This window comes from Talaromyces stipitatus, genomic scaffold, assembly GCF_000003125.1.
Source record: "Talaromyces stipitatus ATCC 10500 scf_1105507295541 genomic scaffold, whole genome shotgun sequence".
Taxonomy (NCBI): Eukaryota; Fungi; Ascomycota; class Eurotiomycetes; order Eurotiales; family Trichocomaceae; genus Talaromyces; species Talaromyces stipitatus.
In genome coordinates this window covers 2,021,031-2,039,118 of record NW_002990115.1, presented here as the reverse complement: position 1 = coordinate 2,039,118, position 18,088 = coordinate 2,021,031, and the positions used below count along the sequence as shown (strand labels likewise).

The window sequence follows — 18,088 nt, the reverse complement described above, 5'->3', positions numbered from 1 at the left end:
ATCTGTGTTAGTACAAAGTATGAGTCCAAGTTGGAATCAACATTTACCTTCCCAGCTAAAAGAATCCATCAAGATTCCCAGTAAGCCGTTTTTGTACTGAGATTGCACTTCGGGCTCCAACTCAATCTAAAATGACGGAATACCAAAGCCAGGAAGTGCATAAGAGATAGCTTATGGGAAGTCTAGAGAACAGAATACCAAGAATGCTAGCAATAGATCTGCCGATAGCTATGCAACACAGTCAAGGGCCATCTCATTTATGGTGAAAATAGAATATAACGCGTCACGAGATTGAGGAAATTAACTTTCCCTTAAGAAATTTGATAGGACCGAACAATTATAATAATGGTGCTTGCTTACAATGAGATTCGCCATTCGTTATATGCCCTAAGCCCTAGCCCTAGCCCTACCTGCAAGCCCTAATGCCGTTGGTCAAGTCGAAATATTCTTTGACCATAGATCAATCCCAAGCCTACAAACATTATTACGAATCTGTTGTAGTACCAGAGTACGATTCACCGTATGAGCCACTGAGTTGATAATTGTCATGATTTCTATCTCTTAATAAACACCGAGGACTCAGCAAGACAGTAGCATACAAGCTCACAAGTGCTAATCAATAAGCCAGCTGACACTTTCACAGAAGTAACTTTTGTCTAGAGGATACGTACTCTAATCAACTAAAGAGCTTATTTAAATATGATTACATATCATTAGTGACTAACGCTGGTTATTCAAATGTTAGCTGGTGCGTTATTTGTAATGATGAGTAGTCAGCCTAATGCTGAATTAGGTTAGCTAACAGCCTACTGCACGGTCTGCACCATGACTCATCTCGATATTACTATTTGAAACTAGTGTTGCAACATTGTTCAGCTGAGTCTGATTCCTCTGTTCGTCTAAAAGTCCTCTCTGTGAATTTGTCTGAAGTGTAGCGATTGTACACGAGCGTCAAGGATCGAATCCAGGTACTATTTAGGGCTTTAGGTGATAACAATCGTTGGCTTCCGTTTTCAAATCCTTACATGCGCCAAATATGAAAGTCTCCGCTGATATTTCTGCACTATTGACTACTGACAAGTTAGAACTCGTTCCAATCAATCTCAGTGATCCGGTTCAACATGCTGAGTTCAAGCGACAACGAGAAATTTGCGGCTGGGATTACTTGGACGAAGATCTGCAAGCATTCAAAGAGAAGCAGAAAAAGAAGCTCAAATCTTTGTTCTGGATAATGATACAGCTTAAAGCGCAAGCTATTGGAAAAAAAGAAAACAGTGATAGCCTTCCTGAGAGCAACACTCTTATACAAGATGCGACACGCGGTGACACTGCTGGATCATCACCATCGGCTGGGTTGTTCACCGTTCGAGCGGGCCACATCTCTCTTGACTCTTATGCCGATCCCCCCGATCCCGAACTCGCCCTCGAGGATAGGTCAATCTTGACTGTTCAGACTTTTTTTATTTTGCCTGAATATCGGACGGGGGGAGTGGGACGGGCGGCAATGGATCTCGTCGAGGTCCTAGCCACAAAGGAACCGTATGGAGGCCCTCGGTGCCATACGCTCACTTTGACTACGGCTAGTAAGAAGTATCTTGAAATCGACGAGCCGGAATGGAAGGGTATTTGGAAGAAGTTCGGAATGGATATTCCCAAATTCAGCGCCCAAATCTGGTACGAAAAACTGGGCTATGTATATTGGAAGGAGGAGCCACGATATAGATCTCCAACTCTTGATGGCTCAACCTTAGTCGTGATTGCTTCTTTTATGCGGAAGAAACTGCAGTGATGGCAGTGAATATGATCATCCATGCACTGATGATCCTCAGGAAGTTATTCCAGGTTGGCATGAGCGTATATAGAGCAATATAGACGACCACCTGAGCACAAACAAGAGCATGAATAGAAAGTAGGAAGTTATACCAACCTTGGAGGCCAGATAACGAAATGAAGACGGTTGAATGACCTTTCACTGGTGTATTTGGGGATGCGATGATCTAGATCGTACTTCAACCTAATCTGCTGCAACATAGAGTATGTTGAGAACGTCGTAGAATGATTCTGCAGCAGCTATTATGTTCCGACCGACTTGAGCTGTCTCGGACTCTAAACTCGAAGGAGGGGGTACTGAAGTCAACCATCATGGCCCATTTGCATTTGCATTTCATTCCCTCGCGATGGTACACCAACAAGAAAAATACTGTCGCCGCATGACAGTTCTCGACAATGGGATAGTTAGAACAATAGTGGCCAGTCGTCTAATGGAGGAATGGGTGGCGAAGATTGAAGAGCGTGTCAACCGTGCTTCATAGCCCTCCTCAGCCTCAATTCAGCTTCCTAAATAGGTGCAAGTACTTCTTTTGAAGATAGTGAATATTTGCCACTTTAGGGAATACTCTAAGCACAATTCATGTTATCAACCGGTCATGAACCATTCGTTCTACAGTAACTGGTCTGAATTTGTCATCTTGCCAGCCCAGGTTCCTGAGTTTTAGCTCTACATAGTCTCTACGCCAAAAAAGGCTACCTCGGATGTTTTGGATCGAAGCTGTTGTTGAGGCTTATCACATGCTTGTACAACGGACTTTCTTGTCCTGTATGTTGGGAGTCGCAGGTGCGTTTCAAAAGTGCTTAAGCGGCAAGGATTAGGGCTATAATGAGTTTAACCCTAGGCATAGGATGGAGAATGACGATGGAATCAACTTGAATGAAGAGAACTCGAGTCCTAGCTTTGAGTGATTACAAGCTTAATTATTTCTTAATGCAAAAAAAAAAGGGAAAAAAAATATTTACTCATGGGACTGCAAGAAGTTGAGATCTAAGAATCATGTTTTTGTTGAGACAGTGATAGCGTCTGACGAATCACTCTTCCGTTTTGTGTTTCTGGTACACACCCGGGGAGTTTGATGTGAAGCTTTTAACTTCGGTCTATATGCTCCAAAGCAGTAATGCTCTTCTAGGCTCTGGATTAGATATGCAATGTACACTAAAAGTAGACGAGGAGAAGTCAAATCGAGATTAATACGTATCTCTCGCGATTCACTTTTGCTCCGTCTTCCTCGTCGTAGCTTGGCAGGTTTGAAATGGAATCAGGATTTATCCTTGATATCCACTTAAACATACACAAAATCGTACGTACTATGTAGCAAGCGGAGTTTGTAAGAGTTTTCGGCATCAACCGATACGCCAAGAACAAGTTTGCAAGGAGTGCACTGTGCATTCACTGAGACGATACGCTTTCTCCCCGTATCATGATGAGACGACTGCGCCTCTAAACCCCCTGTTCACGTTCTCCCTATCGGGTTTCAACGTCGAACCGAGTCTAGCCACTAAACTGACAAATTCGCAGAGGCTAGACTCCGCACCCCAGCCAGGATGAAAACACGGTCTAGGGCTCAGATCTTATCTGTAACAAGCTTCGGAGAGATCGCTCAAACTATGGTCAACTGAGCGTTCTAATGTGGGATGGGAGTACACAAGTCTGCGGAGTCCGGACTACTCACACGGTTCATCCTCTGGCCATTGGGCCTCGGCGATTAGCATCTGATAGGAGAGCACAAATACATCCATGATTCACCACGGATGTGCTTGTTACGGCTCTTTTTCATGCCCCTTCCCCTACGACCAACAAGCAAGAAATGTTGGGAATCTTCTCTGCCTCGCCTTGAGACTGTGCCGACTAACTTGAGGCACATACCCTGATCGACGTCCCAGTTCCAACAAACTGTACTAAGGCTAGACCTAGTCTGTTGTTGGTATTCTGTATCGGGAATGTCGCCGATTTTCTGCTGGATAGGTTACTTTTCCAGATATGTTTGAGAAATGCAAGCGAGAGATCTATTCTGTATCCCAGCCACTTAGCATGAAGGAAAAAGAGGTATGCTTGGTTTGTGACCAATCGATTTCTTCTTTTTCACTTTTGGGCTCATGTTTCCAAATTCACATCTAGGATGCGTCTTCTCGGACCTGCCTGTGTCGACGTCTACAAAGGTATATAAAGGCCTGAAGATCTCGAGAAATCCATCAACTTTCACTCCCACGCTCATCGACTCAACTTCCACTCAGCTTGATAATCTTGTTCATTCTTGTTGCGCCGGCCGCATTAATTAGTCTTTTACATCTTTGCTGACTTTGCTATACCCACTCGTACTTTTCCGAAATATCGAAAACAATTTCCAAAATGCGTTCTACTATTTATGCAGGTCTCCTCTTCGCCCTGGCGGCTGAAGTTTACAGCCACGGTGTGGTTACTCAGATCCAGGGTGCCAACGGTGTCAACATGCCCGGCCTATCAGGTGAATTCATTTCGCATCTCTAATTTGTAATACCCCGTCTTCTTTGTCTAACTATTCGATAGTCATTGACGGAACTCCTCGTGACTGCGCAAGTCCAGGCTGTGGTGCCGAGGCCGATACCTCCATCATTCGCCAGAATGAATTAGGCGGCAAAAAGGCTTCTGCTCTTGGACGTACCAAGGGAGGCGGTCCTGTTGACGCTGCTGCTGCCATCGCTTCTTTCATGGGAGGGTCTTCAGCAGCTGCTGCCTCATCCGGAAACTCTACTACGTCGGCAAAGCGAGGTCTCCTAGGCGATCTTCTTGGTAATGGTATGTTTGTTATTTCTTCTTATAGACTCTCATCGCTAATGGCATTGTAGGAAAGAACGGAGGCGGTGCAGGCAGCAACTCTCAAGGCACTAGCACCAAGAATGCCCCTGTTGAAGGTGGTGTCAAGGCAGCTGCAGGCACTGGTGCAACAAGCGGTTTGCCTACTTGCTCCGACAACGGCACCATTAGCTTGACCTATCATCAGGTATTATCATCCCAGCTAAGGTTTTCTTGCTGTTATCATAAGCTGATTTCTTCTTCTCTTAGGTCAACCAAGACGGCGCTGGCCCCCTGACAGCTATGATTGATCCAACCTCCGGCGGTACTGACCCCAGTGCCTTCCAGAAGGCTGAAATCATCCAGGACGTTCCTGGTAGTAAACTAGGTCTCTCCACCGCAAAGACTGAAGACTTTCCTATCCAGGTTCAGATGCCTCAAGGTATGACATGCTCTGGAAGCGTTGGTGGTGCCAGCAACGTCTGCATTGTACGTGTCAACAACAACGCTCTTGCGGGTCCCTTTGGTGGTTCTGCTGCCTTTACACAGTCTTCAGCTGCCAAAAAGAGAGCCGTTGAGTACAACTTGAGCAAGCGCCACATGGCCCGCGGTATCCTCAAGCGCACTGAAACGGAACTCGAGTAAGGTGACTGCTCTAAAGACATCCGGCGTGATCTTAATAGCGAGACAATTACAAGCCTAATTCAATTTGGCCATTGAGAGATGCCGATGCTTGAGTGGGACAACTGGTTGGGGAGGGAAGGAGAAGGATTAGGTACCTGGCAGGGAGGTGAAGTGAGGGAAACAAGAAGAGAATAGGAGGAAAGTATGGATGATTTTTCCTGATAATGTCAATGTTCTTTCATGGTTACTTAGTCAGAATTATATTATCCATGCCAACCTCGGAATAATATCAGGAATATACTCAATTCATAATCAGTGTATTCGGCGTTAAGAGCCTGGTGACGTGCTTGGAATACTTCCGTTAGAAGTGCTGCTTGTTCATCGGTTTTTCTTGCTAGCTGGTTATTTTTCCGATTTTCCACCTTGGCAGGTTACAATAAGATCTTCATAAATGCAGAGACGGTTATCCCGGAGTCTAGGCATGAGTATTGTCTTGTTACGCAATTGGCTACGAGGCATCATTGATCCGGAAAATAGGATTGGCAAATACTAGTTAAGGGAGTAGTGTTGTTAGCCACCTCCATAATTTAAGGCTCTGATCCTTGATACGTAGAGGATATCTGACTAGCATGTGCACTAATATCGGATTCAGTAACGATCTGGGACCATTCAACAAACAAACTGTGGGGTAATCTGCAGGAATCCAAATTCAACTCCTTGAGGTACGAAAGGCGCCGAGGCTCATCGTGAAGAAAGTATGGGGTAAAGCTCGTGAGATCCGAAGCATATGCTTCGGATGGTATGAACTGGCCGCATGACACAGAGTGTTGTAACAACAGAGTTGAGCTCAGCTTGACACATAAACAGAACGTTGGCACAATGCGTGTCGAGTACTCATATTACATAGGTACGGGCTCGTCAAGTGAAACTGGGACCCAAAATGATCAACCTCAAGTTCTTGTCTTGCTGGCTTCTCATCCTGTTAATGCCGTTTCTGGCTTTGGGTGTACCTGTCGTGAGGACCCCAGGGCCACAATATCCTGTCGGCGACCCTTTTACGTACCTCCTGAGGGATTCGAGTCGACAGTCGCAGGAAGTATTCTACGCTATCGGACACCACCATATCCCATTGCAGCATTCAGCTTGGCTCCAATCAATCTGGCCGCCTCCTACCAGATCTTATATCGAACGACGAATTCGTTCGGAGACGCTGTCGCTACTGTTTCTACCATTCTCGTACCGCATAACGCAGATTTTACGAAGTTACTTTCATACCAGGTGGCACAAGATGCGGCCAACCCTAATTGCTTGCCGTCTTATGCCTTTCAGTTGGAAGCTGCCACGGATTGAATCCTTGGTATAGTCATGCCTCAACTAGAATTGGTTTTTATTACCGCTGCCCTCGACAAGGGATGGGTAGTCACCGTACCTGACCATCTTGGTACGAAATCTGCCTTTTTGGCTAATCACCTATCTGCACAAGCTACCCTCGACAACGTTCGAGCTGCACTAGCATCCACCGAATTCACAAGCATCTCGAAAGATGCTACTGTCACCTTATGGGGTTATTCTGGAGGTAGTTTAGCCAGTGGATTTGCCGCTGAACTGCAGCCGACTTACGCCCCTGAGCTCAACATTGCTGGAGTTGCACTTGGAGGAACCGTTCCACAGATCCTCCCCGTGGTTTATGCAGTGAATAAGGGTTTATTTACTGGGCTAATTCCCGCAGGTATCCAGGGGTTGGCAAATGAGTATCCAACTGCTGCCCAGCTGGTTGCTGATAATGTGCTGCCCTCTAAGGCCGCTGAGTTCAACAAAACAAAAAGTCTCTGCCTCAGTGGTGATACAACCACTTATTTCGGTCAGGATATGTTTTCATACGTCAAAGATCCAAACATCTTTACCGAACCTACAGCCACTGCACTTTTGGGAGCCAATGCCATGGGTCAACATCTGCCGAAGATACCGCTGTACATCTATAAATCCGCTGGAGACGAAATAAGTCCGGTTAACGATACTGACGCTCTTGTCGCGCAATACTATTGCTCTGGTGGAGCGAGTGTGCAATGCAAGCGCGATGAGCTATCAGAGCATGCAGCTATGGCTATTCTTGGTGCTCCTGATGCATTCATGTGGTTGGAAGATCGTATGAATGGGCGTCCTGTAGAACTTGGATGTTCGCAATCTACCGTTCTCACGAGCTTGACAGATCCAGATGCTCTGGCAGCTCTAGGAGCTGGTCTCGTAGATGTTCTACTTTCTCTGCTTTCTGCGCCTGTTGGACCTATCATGATTGGATGATCTGAAATGTTATGGACTCATATCCTTCGATGTTTAAGCTTACTGTGATGGGGATGACGCGCGCCGTAATAGTCATAATATTAATGTCACCTCAACAATCTTTGTAACCTCTGAAATATTTGAGTCCCAGTCCGCTGTGCCAATAAAGTTTGGGGTTGCATGTTGATGTTTGCTGGATTCGATATGTGTTTTCCTTATTCAAATATGAAAGGGGACTACAAAGCATAACAGAGGTCCTTGCAATTTCATTCATTTATTTCTCTCTTGTGAAATACATCTGTTTGGGTTCCGTGTGGTCAGAAAAGGCCGCTTATGTACCTAGGTCAGCATGGAAGGTAGACTTACTCGGTACCTCTGGCATCCAAGAGACTCGGTCTTTGCAGAAGAATTCCCCCTTAGGAGGCAGAGCCTCTGGATCATCCAGTGAACCCACAACAATATACCGAAACTTATTTTTCACAGCTTCCTGCATATATGATTAGTTGACTATGGAACGTCGGAATTGAAGAAAAAAGGGGGAAAGCTCACCCCATATTCGAGAATGAAACTCCCACAATTACCACAAAACTCCCTATTAATCACCATACCCGACCCATTATCTGCCGAGTGTCCTTTTGGTTTTCCCTGGGTGATCTTCAAAGCGTCCTTGGGTATCTTTGCCGTCAGTCCGTAGTTGGCTCCAAATGCTTTTTTGCAGTTCCGACAATGACACAGTGAGGTGCGAGCATCATCAGGCGAATTGAGCGTGACTTCGTATTTGATGTTTTGACAGTAGCAGGAGCCCGTTAGAGTTGTCATTTTCCTGATCAGTTGTGAAAGTCGTGAGGAGGTAAATAGGAGATAAGAAGATGATGGGTTTGCTCTTAGGGTTTGCCAGGGTAGGTGCTTGGATAGAGCTGCGAGACGATTCATTAATTGATGTAGATGGTTGATTTGACTAAATCTGTTTTGAGGCCGACTAGTGTGTAAAAAACATTTGTTTGAAGTCGAAAAATTGATGCATTTATCTCATTCTGGGAAGCTTGATGTTCACTGATTATGGAGGATTGACGTCACAGTATGCCTATCCTAAGTAGGGTTAGGGCTGTGGGATCATCACTTTCTAGTGAACAAGACAGCAACCACCTAGGTGTTAATGGCCTGAAAATGACATAAAACAATGCCATCGGTTTCTTAGAATATATTTATACCTCTCAATTATGGTTCACAACCTGTATTCCGGATAATATCTCAAGAATGGCAGAGACACTTTGAAAGAGGGGATTTGATCACGTGCTTTCTATAGCCCTAGCTACGTTCGACAAGGATGAGTTACCTAGGTAGGGACATCGTTTCGAAAGTGTTCAGGTGTTGCTCTTAGATTACAGGATCCAAGGAACCGCGATACGATGTAAGAAGCAGGCTCAATGGCTGACCAGGGCTATGTAGGTGTGAGTAGGTTTGCTTGAGAACGGCGATCAATAACGTCAATATACTCATCTCTATCGACACTTTAAAAAAAAAAAAAATAAATACTCGAACGAAATCTTCAGCTGCACAGCTACACAAATATGTTCAATACTGCAGTCAGGAGCAGAAAGACCAAACCGAAACGAAGACGACGTGACATCCTACATAAGATGTAGTGTGGAAGTGAAAGACAGTCATATAGCAAAAGCCAAAAGGGAATCAACAAAAGAACATGAACTCCAAACACCAATGCAATTCGAGAAAAGGCCAACAGTCACTCGTGGTATCATATCGTAAAGAAAGGTTATCAGTAGCTGCTTAATTCTGTATCTTTGAGACACGTTTCGCAGTTCCAATGTGTGTATTATGTACTTTTGTGGCGAACTTCAGACTCGTCAGGGTCTCCCCAAGATGTGCCTGCAGAGGACTGACCATGACGAACATCAGCGTCTTAGAGTTGCCACCCAGCGAAAATTGCAACAGATATGTAAGCTGGAAAAAGATCAGTTTGGTTAAGATATGAGAATGAGTTCAGAACAAACCTTGCTGTTTCTGTACGGAATGTGTCCACCCTCTTTGCCTGAGCCCAATGCGCCGATAACATCTCCCAAGCAGCTCAAACTTCGGTTGATATTCTGTGTTTCCTTCAGACGTTCCCCTGTTGCACCACTGTGACTGAGTCGCTCACTACCAGCGAGGTCAACCAGATTGAGTGTTCCTTCGCACCGCTCTCCTGTTATGGTGTTATGGCCGAGTAGTCGCAGAATAAATACGGAATGTGACCTGGATGATCTCTCATTTGCTTTTGTTGCTGCGACAGATCGATTGGCGGCTGCGCGCTTAAGGATCGACTCAACCATCTCAGGAGAATCGAGTGTAACAGTGGTGACATCCGTAATCGTGGTTTTGCACCTCTGCATGTCATGCCGAATTTCATGCCTCTTCTTATCCAGATCATCGGCTTTTCCAAGAAGATCATTCAAGTTCTCGTTGTAGACTTCAACAAAGTTGCCCTCCATGGTGTAAGTCCACCCCTTTTCTTCCAAGCTTTTTGCAGTATCATAAATCTGGTGAACAGCACGTGGAATCATGCCATCTGCGGACGACATGGTGTGTGTCTTACCGCTTCCGGTCTGTCCATAGCAGAAAATACACACGTTGTAGCCGTCAAGAGCACTCTGGACCAACTGACTGATTTCTTCAAAAACATCAGCATTCTGGTTACTAGGTCCAAAAACACGATCGAAGGAAAATGCGTTATTCTTGCGGGATACAGTTCCAAGGCTGCTTCTCTCTTCAGGACCCATTATTGCAATTTCTTTGCAATCTTCTGCATCGTCGGGAAAAGCGATTTGCGCAATATCGGATTCCGGCTCTGAAGCGAGAGGTGGTCGAACACGACAGAAAACGCGAATATTTCCCTTCAATTCTTGCACCTGGTTGTGTAGCTTGCGTCGAAGTGTCTCCTCTTTACGTAGCTTCTCCTTCGCTTCGTTTGTCTCTGCGAGGGCATCTTCTAATTGTTTCTGAAGGCGTTCAAACGCTTGAGACTGCTCTTGGCTGCCGGATTCCAGGAATTCGATTCTTGCTTTCAAAGCGCGAATTGATGATTCCAGAGTCAAAGTATTGTTACTTGCAGTACCCAAATGACCACGGAGTTCCCGATTCTTTGATTTCTCAGCTTCTATATCGTCAAGGGCAGCACGCAAATCGCGCTGGAGGGATTCAATCTGCCTGTCTTTATTCGCTACCTCCAAATGGACCTTCTGTGTTTCGAGGGCATTCTGTGAGTTTACCTGGCCGAGTTCACGTTGATAGGTAGTGCGTTCATCGTCAAGCTCTCTCTGATGGCGCAGACGCAGATCCTCAATTTCGTTTTGATGCTGTGAAATCAAAAGCTGTAGTTGCTTCTGACTCTCCTCACGAACCGTATCGGTCTCGATGCGCAAACGCTGCTCGTACTCATCCATGGCAATCTCATGTTCTGTTTCTGCAATCTTTACCGCCTCCTCAGCGGTCGAGACTTTATTTTTCATCGACTCCACCTCGATACGAAGCGAACAATTGGTGGTCAAGAGCTCATCTCGATTTCTCTCGAGCTCGTCAACTGCGAAGTGTTAGCGACGATTTCAATCGTCATGGTAGAACATACCTCGTGATTTGTATATGTTGACGGCATCCTTCATGACATCGCTGTTTTGACTAACTTGTGTAAATTTTTCGAAAAAATTGCTTGTAAAAGATTCGAAATCCTGGAACCTAGTCTCATCCCAGGCTTTTATTTGAGAATACTTGGTTAGAAACGGTGTGACAGATTCTTTCTTTTGAGGAGAGCCAAGCTTGCGACGGGATGGGGAATGTGCCAATTGTGTAGACTTTGTTTGACGTAGAGGTAACCTTGTGGACTTAGGGCGGGAGGGGATCTTGCAGGTTTTCTTTGCCGGTTTAACTTGATCTTCTGGGGCAGTCACGGGGTCTGATAAAGATAACTTGCTCATAAGGGTACTTATTGAGGCATCTCTGCGTTGGGGAGGCAGGCCATCGGGAGTGGAAGATGGGATGAAAGGGGGGGTCCATTGTATTGTGCAATTGAGGTGCTTATCGTACGATCCAGGGGTAACTTGATAAGGCTTTAAGGAATTTTGCATACCCTTTCTTTTGCCTAACACACTGTTCGGGGATTCCTCCTCATGGGTATCTAGTGAAGTATGCGGTCGTGCAATGGAAGTTGCGCCAGGTTTCCGTTGGGTCATAGATGTCTGAGGTCTCGCTGCTCGAGAGCCCGTTCCCACAGTCTGAGAGGAAGAGGCCGATGTTGCTCGAGACTGGGTCGTCCGGGTAGAGACCGACGAGGAAAATGAGTTTGTCCTGGAATGAGCCCTTGGTGCACCATTGGGTATCTTGGAGGTGGAAGCGGATGGTTGATGGTGGCGGTTCGTTGTCGTAGATGTTTCTGCAATGAGTTAGACACTGAGCGTAAATAGAACGAAAGCTATGAAACATACTCGACGTAGCTGATGGCTTGAGTCCAGCTGTTGCAAATCCTGGTGGTTTCAGCCCTGATCGCGAGTTGGTCTTCGCTGAATTCATCTCAGTCAACCCAGCTTGCGGTATGCGCGATTTGCTATTTAGCCGAGATTCCATCTGCAATGTACAGCATTCGTCAGTCGTTGCCATTGAGCTGGGAAAACAATCGTACGTCGATAAAATTCTCATCCATGCGTGTTCCGGTCAACGCAACAATGCGGGGAGCAAAAGTCGGCGATTTGGCGAGAAGACAATTGGAGAGAAAAGCTACAGCATCAGACGAGAAGACCAAAGAATTCGCGTATTGAAAAGTCTTCGGTGTATACAAGACGCCTATACGCTCCTTCAAGTACAGATGATGTCGATGGTTGTCGTGTTCGTGGCCGGAGATGAGTGCAATGCTGGCTGAAGGTCGTTGAGTTGGTGGAAGCAAGTTGATCAACAAAGCAGACGAGAAAGTGGTTACCCGGAGAAACGATGTAAACAAACTCAGGAGACTTAGTCAGCACCCGTTCAGGCAAGCAGCTTGAGCCTGAGTGCCTTGGCGCCTCAGGCCAGCAGAGGGGCATGTTTGAGCCGTTGAACTAGTCCTCTTTGGAATGTACTCAGGCTTGTCGCCCACGTGATGCTGTTGGACAGCTCTTTGTTCACTGGATACTCATAATATAGGATAATAATCTCAGTAAAGATTCTGATATGGCTATACTTTGTATCAAGTAGTCCTTCTCGAACTTGTTGTCGTGGATGACAACGTACGTGGTGGGCTAGGACCCCTGGACTTTACCGGCAGGCAACTAACTTATCGGCGGCGAGGCTGAGACTCCAAGCTTGCTCCCTTCTCTTCCCACTCTTGTTTCTCCATATTCTCAATTGTTTATCAAGGTCCTGGCGACCACTTTCCTATTTTCGGTTCGTCAATTTCCACATTATTGTTTCCACCACCATGTCTGGTCGTTTCGTCCGATCGTCGAAGTATCGTAAGTCTTATTGCTGTTGCGCCGTTTCCTGGCGCAAGAAGCTAACACCTGTCTCCTGAGTAGGACACGTTTTTGGCCAACCCACAAGACGAGTACGCCTAGATTCGACAGTCCAACTACACGAATGAAATGAACGATCACTCATCTTTACGAACAGGAACAATGCTATGACAACCTGCGAGTGTCCCGCAATGCTTGGGACACCAACCTGCTCAAAGTGCGACGGGAAGGCTCCCATATTCTCCGACTTCACTAACCCGCATAACAGGTCAATCCCCAATACCTGGCAGTTAACTGGGAGGCCGGTGGTGGCGGTGCGTTTGCGGTCATTCCTCTTGAAGAGCGAGGGAAACTCCCCGAGAAGATGCCCTTGTTCCGAGGACACACAGCCGCTGTCCTCGATACCGACTGGTAAGCTTGACAAAGCATGTGCATGGCCCTCGTTAAAACTGACGGAATTATTAGGAACCCTTTCAGTGACTCCCTGATTGCGTCCGGTTCCGATGATGGCAAGGTAATTTGGGTCGATTCATCGTTCACTATCCTTCCGCTAAGATTCTAGATCTTCCTTTGGCGTGTACCCGACAACTTTACCATTCGCCCCGACGTCGAACCCGATCAAATCCAAGATATCTCTCCCGTCGGCAAATTGAGTGGACATCCCAAGTTAGTTGCTGCGGGTCGGCTTGATTGTGTGCATCATGGCTAACAGACGTACAGGAAGGTTGGGCACGTCTTATTCAACCCTGCCGCCGAGAACGTGCTCGCGACAGCGTCAGGCGATTTCACAATCAAAATCTGGGACATTGAAGCCGGTGCCGCCAAATATACCTTGAAACTAGGCGATATTGTCCAGTCTCAGTCATGGAGCGCCAATGGATCACTTCTCGTAACAACATCCCGTGACAAGAAGCTGAGGCTGTGGGATGTTCGCCAAGAGCGCCCTGCTCAGGAAACTGCAGGACATTCTGGAGCCAAAAACAGCCGAGCCGTATGGATGGGCGAACATGACCGCGTTGTCACAACCGGTTTCTCTAAGATGAGTGATCGTCAGCTCGCTCTCTGGGACATTCGCGCGGCTCGTGAACCCATTAGCGGGTTCAAGACGCTGGACTCTATCTCTGGTGTGTGCGTTCCTTTCTGGGATGACGGTACTCAATGTCTATACTTGGCTGGTAAAGGGTAAGTTTTTCAGCGAGATTTCCTGCATTCTATGATGGATCTATGACTGGCTTGTTTCGCGACTGACCGATTTAGTGACGGTAACATTCGCTACTTCGAGTACGAAAACGACAAATTCGAGTTTCTGTCCGAATATAAATCAAGTGATCCTCAACGAGGACTTGCTTTCATGCCCAAGCGCGGTGTCAATATCCATCAAAATGAAGTCGTCCGTATCTACAAATCCGTGGCTGACACATATATTGAGCCGATATCCTTCATCGTGCCTCGTCGGTCTGAAAATTTCCAAGACGATATTTACCCTCCCACCACTGGTATTACGCCTGCTATGAGCTCTGCTGAATGGCAAGCAGGCAAGGAAGCTATACCACCCAAGATTTCCATGGAGGGTATCTATGACGGCACTGGACTCAAGGAGGTGACTCCAACTCAAAACAAGCCGACATCCACGATAACCGCCGATACTCCTAAGCCTACTGAAGCTCCCAAGTCTACTATTGCAGAACCCGTCCGCGCAGAGCCTACCCCAGTGGTGGTGCGACCTGCCCCTTCAATGAAAGACCAAGGTGCATCCATGGCCGCAATGGTCGACAAGTTCGCCGACGATGACGAGAAGGAAGAAGAAATTGATGACGCATCCAGCTTTGAAGAAGTCACAAAGCCAGTGGAGCGAGCGACAGCCGCGCCTGTTGTCAGTAAACCAGCTCCTCCAATCAAAGAAAAAGAAGCTACGACCCCTGTGACTTCTACACCCACTATCGAAACACCAAAAATTACCATCGAAAATCCTACTACTACCACTTCGACCTCTGTATCCGACGACATTGCCGAAATCAAAGCATTGATTGCTCAGCAGACCAGGACCATTGCATCCCAAGCCGAACAGATGCAGAATCTTACTGCGGAAATTGAATCTCTGAAGGCCAAACTCAACTAAGCTTACTCCAAATTAGTTGACCAGCTTTGTTTTTGTGTCTTGGTATAAGCTATACAGGAGGAAAATTCCTTGATGAGCTCTGTGTGGGCTTTTTTTAATTGTCGCCGGATATCTTCTTTCTTCTTCTCCATTTTTCTCTCGTTTAGTATCTGTTTGTAAAGTCGAAGCAAGCGTTCCATTTGGGTGCTAAAGGAAAAATATGTGTCACTCCTATCAATATCAACATCAACATACTCTACAAGAATGTGACAAATACGAATGAACAGATAGGAAATTTGAAATGACATTGTGCTAAATAGGACTACTTACTATATCCATATCTCAAGGATGTGACATCGTTTCTTACTAACTTCGGGACCGAGAGTCGTTGAAGATTGTGGTAGAGCCTATCGGATCAAAGAGGTAACCATGAAGCTATTCGAAGACACATCCCAGCCCTAACCCTGATGAGACCCTAAAATATCCCTAAGATGATGCTCGAAGGGGCAGTGCACTCGCATGCTCACGTGCTTGACGAGGCATTGGCGCATCTCCTCGATGTGGTTGGCTGCTCCGCCACCAGTCAGGTTGCGCAGATCAGGTGAGACAGTCAATCCTCAAAAGAGCCTTCTTCTCACCTCAAGCTGTGTAACTATCTACACAATATGACTATACAGTGACTCATGAACCATCTCTACAGGCAGGATAAATAAGATATCTTTCGTCCTCCTGGAGCTTGCTGGTTCAAGCTTGTGTCTTCGACTACCTCTATGTAAACAAACTACGCAATGGAAGCCGGGTCAATTCCAGAAACACCTCCTCCACCCTATCAGACTGTACCTCCAACTCCGACACAAACACCAAATCAAAGTCATGCTGTGCCAGCAACAACACATGGACCTTCCCAAATAAACCCAAATGTAGTCTATACACCTGCATTTGGTGTCCCACCTCATGTCCACAAGGTACATCCGCAGTATCATGCCAACTTGATAACTCTACCTTTTCGACCGGTACATCATTATACACATACTATTCCACACCAACACCCTGGGAATCAAATGTATTATGCGCACCATGTTGGAGGTCATACTGCGGTACCAGCAGCTCCTGCGCCTCCCATCATTCCACGACCGCAACAGCAACGCCAATGGCAGTCATATCTTCATCTTGGTTCACTCTCAGCCACCTTAAATGATGCCGGCAATCTTGCGGTTGAAGTTTATGACTCGCTAACGAGTCATAAGCCAACTAAAGAACAGTATGGAGGAGCGTTAGATGCTGTTGCTGTGAGGTTGGATGATGTTCTTACTTCAATGGACGATGGAACATACAGAGTAGAGTCTACAGACCTAGGGGAATATCTTCCGGTCCCACGCAAGGAATCAATTGAATTAACGCATACCCTAGCTATGGCCGAGAATCAGGTCTTTGCCAGCACGGATGCTTCTGCATCATCTGTGACCCTAGCTGATTTGCCATCATCTTCATTGGAGAGGAATCATACACATTCAAGGCACAGAGACCACAGACGAAGACCTTCATCCTTAACAACAAAGGTAAATGCAACGACTATTGCACGTATACCAGGATCTTCAACCAATCCATTCTCCAAAGTCTACCACTACGCCAACGCTTACACCTCCTCTGCACTTCCTCCACTGAAACTGTACTTTGCGACCTGGCCCCTGATCTGTCTTGCATCGACATATTCCCGACGGGCATACGAGAAACCGTCGAGCAAAGAACGGCAGAACTTTATCTCTGGGGACTGGAGACGCGGTACCAAGAGCGTAGTGCTGAAATCAATCCCTCTTGACGAGAAGAACACAATTGTTCTAGCCATCCGTGGCACGCAAAGTTTTCAAGACTGGGCCGTCAATATTCGAACCGAACCTACTGCGCCTACAAATTTCCTCGATGACGAAGGCAGTCTATGCCATGCGGGCTTTTTAAGCGTTGCTAGGAAGATGATTAAGCCTGTTGCAGCGCAGTTGCGAGATTTGCTCCAGGAGAATCCGCGACGGGCGACTTGCTCCCTGGTTCTTACAGGCCATAGCGCTGGGGGAGCTGTAGCGTCACTTTTATACTGCCATATGCTATCGCAGACGGTATCCAGCGAATTGACCGAACTGCAGGATCTCTTCAAAAGAGTTCACTGTGTGACTTTCGGCGCACCACCAATCTCATTGTTACCCTTACAAAAGCCAACTGGCAAGCCACGGTATTACAAGAATATCTTCTTCGCATTCGTCAATGAGGGTGACCCAGTCGCTAGAGCTGACAAAGCCTACGTCAGGAGTCTGCTAGAACTTTACGCGCGACCAGATCCTCGGCCCTCGTCCTCTTCACTCAAGTTACCTTCTTGCTCTTCCGATAGTAAGATCACGACTATCAGTGGCAAGGGGAAACCAACATGGAACGTCCCTGAGGCAACACTCTCGTTGGCTGGACGTATCATCGTTCTTCGGACCCGTAAGTTTTCGTCCTCTTCGTCTCCTCATCGATCATCAAAACATCAAGGAGATAGCAAAAGGAAGAAGACAAGCTCGTCCTCCTCGAACATATCACTGGAGGCTGTAACTGCTTCCGATGCTGAACTCAGAGGTCTGATCTTCGGTGATCCATTGATGCATACGATGGACTTGTATGCACAACGAATTGAGCAGCTAGCTACTAAGGCTGTTGTTGGATCGAGCGTTCCATAGGAATCTCGCTGGCTTAGGTTTGTGGTATACCCCTTTCTTTGATTTGTAGTTGAGCGTGGAGTTGCTATCGGCTTGTGTTTTCGGTTCATGTATGCTTGGATATTGTTTCTGGCATGGTGACTTACTTTCTTCGAATGCTGCATGTATTATTCCGTGGCCATTATACCCTGTCTATACATCCTTAGGTACCTAGGTACGTTTCATACCTGCGCTGATGAACTTCTCAGGCATAGCTGCTGCGGACTACCGTGTAGAAGCCAATCCGAAATTAAAGATATATCCATATAAATATCTAGCAAAA

At 46.5% G+C, this 18,088-nt stretch overlaps 8 protein-coding genes across 8 annotated transcripts, besides 1 other annotated feature; 6 read left to right on the top strand and 2 right to left on the bottom strand.

Moving 5' to 3' along the window:
* Positions 1–1,036: 1,036 nt before the first annotated feature.
* On the top strand, positions 1,037–1,885 carry TSTA_030860 (uncharacterized protein; the record flags this gene model as incomplete). Its single annotated transcript, XM_002480212.1, has 2 exons — positions 1,037–1,080; positions 1,108–1,885. 2 exons carry the CDS (start codon positions 1,037–1,039, stop codon positions 1,787–1,789), a joined length of 726 nt encoding a protein of 241 aa, XP_002480257.1. The 3' UTR covers positions 1,790–1,885.
* Positions 1,886–4,180: 2,295 nt separating this feature from the next.
* Positions 4,181–5,248, top strand: TSTA_030850 (cell surface protein Mas1, putative; the record flags this gene model as incomplete). The annotated part of the gene is made up of 4 exons (XM_002480211.1): positions 4,181–4,295; positions 4,358–4,606; positions 4,657–4,811; positions 4,874–5,248. 4 exons carry the CDS (start codon positions 4,181–4,183, stop codon positions 5,246–5,248), a joined length of 894 nt encoding a protein of 297 aa, XP_002480256.1.
* Positions 5,249–6,106: 858 nt separating this feature from the next.
* Positions 6,107–6,577, top strand: TSTA_030840 (uncharacterized protein; the record flags this gene model as incomplete). The annotated part of the gene is made up of 2 exons (XM_002480210.1): positions 6,107–6,110; positions 6,135–6,577. 2 exons carry the CDS (start codon positions 6,107–6,109, stop codon positions 6,575–6,577), a joined length of 447 nt encoding a protein of 148 aa, XP_002480255.1.
* A 15-nt stretch (positions 6,578–6,592) lies between these two features.
* On the top strand, positions 6,593–7,528 carry TSTA_030830 (secretory lipase, putative; the record flags this gene model as incomplete). Its single annotated transcript, XM_002480209.1, has 2 exons — positions 6,593–6,929; positions 6,957–7,528. 2 exons carry the CDS (start codon positions 6,593–6,595, stop codon positions 7,526–7,528), a joined length of 909 nt encoding a protein of 302 aa, XP_002480254.1.
* Positions 7,529–7,667: 139 nt separating this feature from the next.
* TSTA_030820 (DUF636 domain protein) lies at positions 7,668–8,326 on the bottom strand (the record flags this gene model as incomplete). The annotated part of the gene is made up of 2 exons (XM_002480208.1): positions 7,668–7,994; positions 8,057–8,326. 2 exons carry the CDS (start codon positions 8,324–8,326, stop codon positions 7,839–7,841), a joined length of 426 nt encoding a protein of 141 aa, XP_002480253.1. The 3' UTR covers positions 7,668–7,838.
* A 654-nt stretch (positions 8,327–8,980) lies between these two features.
* On the bottom strand, positions 8,981–12,154 carry TSTA_030810 (kinesin family protein (KlpA), putative; the record flags this gene model as incomplete). Its single annotated transcript, XM_002480207.1, has 4 exons — positions 8,981–9,469; positions 9,520–11,084; positions 11,130–11,930; positions 11,983–12,154. 4 exons carry the CDS (start codon positions 12,152–12,154, stop codon positions 9,296–9,298), a joined length of 2,712 nt encoding a protein of 903 aa, XP_002480252.1. The 3' UTR covers positions 8,981–9,295.
* Positions 9,020–9,042: a sequence feature (AT_rich).
* Positions 12,155–12,706: 552 nt separating the features above from the next.
* TSTA_030800 (actin-binding protein, putative) lies at positions 12,707–15,416 on the top strand. The gene is made up of 8 exons (XM_002480206.1): positions 12,707–12,981; positions 13,045–13,073; positions 13,139–13,198; positions 13,250–13,392; positions 13,447–13,495; positions 13,544–13,647; positions 13,702–14,163; positions 14,239–15,416. The coding sequence occupies exons 1-8, from the start codon at positions 12,948–12,950 to the stop codon at positions 15,098–15,100; spliced, it is 1,743 nt and encodes a 580-aa protein (XP_002480251.1). The 5' UTR covers positions 12,707–12,947; the 3' UTR covers positions 15,101–15,416.
* Positions 15,417–15,780: 364 nt separating this feature from the next.
* On the top strand, positions 15,781–17,787 carry TSTA_030790 (uncharacterized protein; the record flags this gene model as incomplete). Its single annotated transcript, XM_002480205.1, has 2 exons — positions 15,781–16,539; positions 16,639–17,787. The coding sequence occupies exons 1-2, from the start codon at positions 15,868–15,870 to the stop codon at positions 17,785–17,787; spliced, it is 1,821 nt and encodes a 606-aa protein (XP_002480250.1). The 5' UTR covers positions 15,781–15,867.
* Between the last annotated feature and the right edge of the window lie 301 nt (positions 17,788–18,088).

Bases quoted from the DNA above. Each gene is read 5' to 3' on its own strand.
- TSTA_030800 (XM_002480206.1), top strand. From the start codon at position 12,948: ATGTCTGGTCGTTTCGTCCGATCGTCGAAGTATC. The intron at 13,199-13,249 runs GTGCGACGGGAA...CCCGCATAACAG, and splicing joins GGGACACCAACCTGCTCAAA to GTCAATCCCCAATACCTGGC. The intron at 14,164-14,238 runs GTAAGTTTTTCA...TGACCGATTTAG, and splicing joins CTATACTTGGCTGGTAAAGG to TGACGGTAACATTCGCTACT.